This window comes from Eretmochelys imbricata, chromosome 3, assembly GCF_965152235.1.
Source record: "Eretmochelys imbricata isolate rEreImb1 chromosome 3, rEreImb1.hap1, whole genome shotgun sequence".
In the NCBI taxonomy this organism is placed as follows: domain Eukaryota; kingdom Metazoa; phylum Chordata; order Testudines; family Cheloniidae; genus Eretmochelys; species Eretmochelys imbricata.
Genome location: NC_135574.1, coordinates 158,825,465 through 158,831,464, shown reverse-complemented (window position 1 = coordinate 158,831,464; position 6,000 = coordinate 158,825,465). Strand labels below are relative to the sequence as shown.

General features: G+C 41.1%; 1 protein-coding gene across 1 annotated transcript in view; it reads left to right on the top strand.

The window, feature by feature from the left end:
* The first annotated feature begins 287 nt into the window (after positions 1–287).
* Positions 288–6,000, top strand: part of DNAH14 (dynein axonemal heavy chain 14) — a 448,557-nt gene continuing 442,844 nt past the window's right edge. The window contains 2 exon segments of the mRNA XM_077812193.1: positions 288–474; positions 4,665–4,798. Of these exon segments, the coding sequence (XP_077668319.1) occupies positions 288–474; positions 4,665–4,798 (321 nt within the window).

Here is a 6,000-nt window from a genome sequence, read left to right as displayed (position 1 = left end):
TAAAATACATGTTCAAACTGTACACTTTAATACTGATTGTTCCATTGTAACAGCAAAAGAAGTTTAATGTGGATTTCCAGTGCATTCATTGTGATGAAGAAGAGGAGTACTTATAGTTCTTTAGAAAAACTTTTTACTGTGAATATGTTAGATTTTACATAGTGATATTTTAAAAATACATTTAAATTAGAATGTTATTTGAAAAAAATATAAATTGCATAAACGTAAATGAGAATATATATTAACTGTACAATTGTAACTTTTATTCAGAAAACAAGTGAGGCCTCATGATCTACTGTCAGCAGCATAATACTTATATATTTAAACTGTTTGTTACAGACGATGATAAAGAAACTGAAATTCAAACAGTTGTTTCAGAACCAAGTTGCCACACAAAGATCTGTAAACAACAGAAAGCTGGAACATCACATAACAAACCTATTAGGGAAAAGGTTTACTCTTATGATAGAACAGGTATGTAAATCTTAGTATCCCAGACAAATTATTTTCTCAGTTACTCCATTGAAAAAAATGGAGTTACTCCAGATGCAAACTGATGTAACCCAGAAATATTTGTCGCAATGTCTTTTTGGGGACAGCTATCTACTTTTTGGATAAAAATTCTGTGGGACAGTTCTAGTTAAGATGGCACTTTAATTCTGAAAGACATGTCAGTGGCTTATGACTTTTTCTGCAAATAACCTTTAGGGTTGACATTTTTCACACTTTCTTAGACCAGAAGTAAATTTGATTATAGGGTTAAAAATATGTGATTATTTTTGAGTTCTCAGGTTAAAAATGACTGTCTGGGTTCTTAGTTGACTTTTAACATTCTGACAATTCAGGTTTAAAACTTCAGTTATGGCATGTACTGGAGTCTCATTGTAGTGATCTACTCCGGTACCATCTAGATGGATTGAGACGGGATTGGACATCCAGTGTAGGGTACTTGCACCTTTGTCTGAGGTGCCACCATTCAGCCCAAGGGATGAGCCTTCTTCAGACTCTGAGGTCTCAGTTCAGGGCTCCTTTTCAACGCACCACTCACTGAGACAGCATTTGGATGAAGCCTCTTGGGATGCTACCAGACATTCTAGGATCAGGAGTTCTGATTATCCATGGGGAACCTATCCTTATCTGCCCATTTTTAGTGGGCCTTCTGGAATCCTTAAGGACGCTTCGGAGAGCAATTTTACAGGTCTCCAACAACCAAGAAAACGCAACACCCACTAGTACTGCACCATTCTCAGACACCATCTGACCAGCCCCTGGTACCGCAGAACTGCCATCTGGTACTTCATGGTCTTCCTTTGCTACCTTATACATCTTCTGTATTTTGTTGAAGGTTGGATATTAGGAAAACTTTTTCACTAGGAGGGTGGTGAAACACTGGAATGCGTTGCCTAGGGAGGTGGTGGAATCTCCTTCCTTAGAAGTTTTTAAGGTCAGGCTTGATAAAGCCCTGGCTGGGATGATTTAATTGGATATGGGTCCTGCTTTTGAGCAGGGGGTTGGACTAGATGACCTCCTGAGGTCCCTTCCAACCCTGATATTCTATGATTCTATGATCTTTCTATCTTTCCTTGGCATCGGGAGTTGTGCCTTTAATATTGACTCCTTGATACATTGCCAGCTGTCCTGAATTCCCTTAGGTTTTCTTCTTATGGGATCTCACCTACCAGTTCTCCAAGTTTTTGTTAGTCTGTTTTGAAGTCTGTTATCCTTATTTTGTTTCTCTCCTTCCTGTCCCTAGAATCATGAAATCTATCACCCCATGATCACTTTTACCCAAAATTGTCTCCCACCTTAATATTCACTACCAATTCCTCCCTTTTGGTCAGAATCAAGTCTAAAATCGCTGTCTCCCAGGTTACTTCCTCCACCTTCTGAAATAAAAAGTTGTCCCCACAACATTCCAAATATTTAGTGGAAATGGTCTATTTTGTCATATTACTTGTTCAGCAGATATCTGGGTAAAGTCCCCCATTTCTACCAGGTTTTGGATATTTATTTGTTCTAGAATGTCTCATCCAGTTCCTCTTTCTGATTTATTGGTCTATAGTAGACCCTTACCATGAAGTCACCTGTATTTTTTTTTACACCCCTTTTACTTCTGCCAAACACACATTCAACTACCATTCTACATCTGCTGAGAGTGTAACTAAATCTTCTTTTGTCAGGGCTTCCAAGATCAGGATATGGTTTCGTAAACCCAGGCAAAAGAGGTCTCTGGAGGTCCCTTAGAATAACAGTGGGGAAAGTTACTTCATTTATGATAATATCATTTGGTGGGAATAGTGTTCCCGCCTGTCCAGGAAAGTAGAATTTCAATCAGAGGAAAATCTTGGTATCATGAACTTTTCCAGTGCAGCCCATATTGGCATCCATAATTCAGCCTCAGTGGTTGACAAGAGCCTGTATAACAATGGAGTAGTGCCTTTTGCGGTTTATGTATTCGTGTCCATAGTTTGCCCTCTTCAAGAAGCACAAGAGTCCCATCAATGTCCATGGTCCAATTAGGGAACCCCATTGTCTCAAAGTCAGCAACTACTTAGGGACATTGTTCATGCTCATCACCTTTGGGTAGATCACATACCTGATTGCTTTGGAAACCTGTGCACCACAGCCCGAGCAGTCGACTTGTCAACACCAAATTGGTAATCAAAGGCTGTGTCAGGAGTGACTAGCTTCCAGATAGCTATAGCAACCCACTTCTGGAGCAGCCTGGCTGCTCTTGTGTGTGTCGTGATGCTGGAGGACTGCTCCACAGAGCTCTAGAAATGTTGCTTTCTTCATGGGAAAGTTCTGGAGCTGTGGTCATCCCAGGTGTGCATGACAATGTGATCCTAACAGTCTGTGCTTGTGGCCCTGCTCCAGAAGCACCAGTTTACCTAGGGGGCATTAGCAGCTATACTGTGAGTTGTGAGCAGCCTCAGGCAGTTGGAGTCTGCTGCATCTGTATTGTCATTGTCCTCCTCTTCCTCCAACAGATGCCTTTTGGTAGGTCAGAAAATGCCACCAATATGTGCACCAGTATCTCTTGGATGCTCTGCCTGTTTCCTGACACAGGAGAGAAAATGCAAGTAGGACAAGTTCTTCAAATGGTGACTCCTCTATGTGGCTGGCACTGGTTGCTGGGAGAATGCAGACTCAAAAGTCATCTCAGCTGGATGTGTTTGTGGGCTGTGACAAATTCCTCACAAGTGCCATGGGATGGACAGTCAAGCTTTCTCATAATCCACCATGAACAACGGACTAGAGTGACTACAGCTGAGGTCACTTGGCAGCATAATATAGGCTGGTTTGGCTCACGTCTGCGTAGTGCAGTGTGGACATGGAAGTGTGAGACCCACGTTCAGAAATTCTATCTTAGGGTCAGTATTCAGTGTGGATGCTCAAGCATGAGCTTACAAATACCAAGCCTGTGCCTAGAGTCCCACAGACCTGGCTTTATGTTACAGTGTGGACATACCCTAAGAAACCTCTTATCTGTTCCCATTCCTCTTCCCCACTATTGGATCCTCACCCTACTGCTGAAGCGTCTACTGCTGGGGGCCTGGCAGGGATAACCTTACTGAATTTGGGGCAGCTCCGGCATTTTCACCATGGGAATTAAGAAAACTTGGTGTAGTCTGAATAGAACAATGTGTACTTCAGCAATCCTCCTCTATGTTCCTACTTCTCTCTTCCCACCATTGTTTTGCTTGCATAGGCATTGAACTCTACCACATGGAGCTAAGAATGGCAACTGTTGTCTTGTAGATGGACATAGGCAAGCCTTAGCTCTGACCCATTTGCCCTCCTAATAATGCCGAGACTGGGGAGGAGCTGAGGCTGGCTTATCCCAGTGAACAGGAAGGCAGACTAGCTCCCCCCAAAGTGGGCTTATATCCATTGAGAAGAGAGGAATGAGGAGACAGGTTGGTCTTTCTGAAAGTCACCCTGCGCTGCTCAAGTCTCAACTGCCAATTTCCTTTCACTACTCCTGGTAATCTCAGTTGAGCACCATGGTGACAGTAAGCTTAGCGTTTCCCAACCCTCCCCTACAGCAATTGCCTCATCAGGAGAAGGAGCACAGAAATGCCTTATCCTGATTTCAGGACCTTATTCAGCTCTCATGAAGGAGTAAGAGAGAGACATGGTGATCCCCTATTGGCCCCAGGGAGCATACTTACTTTTAATAGTCCTAGCACTCCATAAACCACAAAGCTCACTAACCTGCCCTGGTGAGTCTCACATTAATATGGAGTAGTGTGTATGGTATTATTAGGGGACTAACTGAGAGATATCCTTTAACTTTTGTTATATGTTATCCTTTTGTTAGTGATGGCTGCAAGATATTGTGAATTTGTGCTTTAATTAGTTCAGTGTTGTGTGTTTCTAATGATAGGTTTATTGTATATAACTAACAGTCCAGAAATGTAGTACATAGATGGATCTGTAAGTATCTATAAGGTGGGAATAACAGTACTTTCATCTGATATATGCTACCATCAGTTATTATTCTCATAATGCAAATTAATTTGTGGGTATTCATCCCCCTGGTGAATTTGTTCCTTGATTTTATTTTACTCAGCTATGTACCTTGTTTGGGTATGTCTTACAAATATAAAAAGATTCCTGTAAAAAAAAAATTGATTTCCCCTTCCCCCCCCCCCCACCAGAACCATTCGATGATGATGTCGTAAAGCATATTTTGAGGCTGAGAGGCAAACTTGGCTGGCAAACAATATTACCACCACATGGATACAAAGCTGAAGAGACGAAGGTGACTAAAATTCAGAAGATTGCACTTAGGGTAATTTTCTTTATTTGTTGAATTTTGCCTTGTGAAAATGAGGATTGAATGTAAATTTAGTTAAAATAGTTCTCCCTTGCCTATTTTTTCCCCTCTGAACATAATTCTGTCCTTAAATCAGAAGAACAGAATGCTCAGCATGAGTAAAGCATTGGTAGGATTGGGGCCTAAACCTTTAAAATCACAAGTAATATAGCCTATGCCTTGTAAGAGGCAGAGTCCTTCTGGGGAGTGGAAGGAGAGAGACACCTTGAATAGTGATGCCTGGCAGTGCTATATTTGTCTCCAATGTCCTGGGAGGGCATAGTAAGAGATGGCCTTTAATAAAGCCAGTGTGGCTCCTGTACTGTGAGATATTTAGCCAGATATTTCTTCACACTCACTGGAGTTCTGACAGCCAAAATATGTCTGTCCCTTTGTAAGTGCAGTAGTGGTGGTAAGAGGCCTCCCTGTGTTCTCTCTTCAATCAAGTGCACTCTTACAGAGCCGGACATAGTTTGGGCCTGTGTATGCAGAACAGCAAATTATGCAAGTCCTAATGGGGCAAATATTCTTTGTTATCAACAACAAAACAAAACAGTCTCTTTTCATTAGAAATTTTCCCCTGTATAGAATGGTTACTGATGCCAATGCAGCTGCATTGGTGGTAGTTCAGTGGTCAAAAATGTTTAAAAAAAAAAAAAAAAAAGTTCAGTGTAGACCAGGAATCTGATGTGCAGGAATAAGGGGCACCTCTTCATCCATCTGGATCTTTGAATGCTAACATTTATATAACTGGGATCAGCTTCAAAAGGTCAACTACTGTTGCAGGAAGTCAGGAAAATGTGCTTCATAGTACTAGTTATTCACTGATTGATTCTTTCACATTTGTTACCATTGACCCTTAATTTGTTGGTATTTTGCATTTTTCTTTAAAGTTCTCGCCATTACATCTTCACCAGTAGAAGCTAGAATGGCAGTGCTAGTGTAGACAGGCTGCTGGTGTCTGTTAGCATTATAACCACCAGGCGTAACGATGGTAGTAAAAAATAGGAATATTGAATAAAAGAAAAAAAAAAGCCTTAGTTGCTAGGCTAAGTGGATGCTCCTTATTCATAGACATATAGTAACAAAATGAAGGCCATTTGGTAAATGAAATTTTGATTTGGAATGTAGGAGGGGATACAGGAAACTTCATTTCAGGCATAGCACTTATATAGACA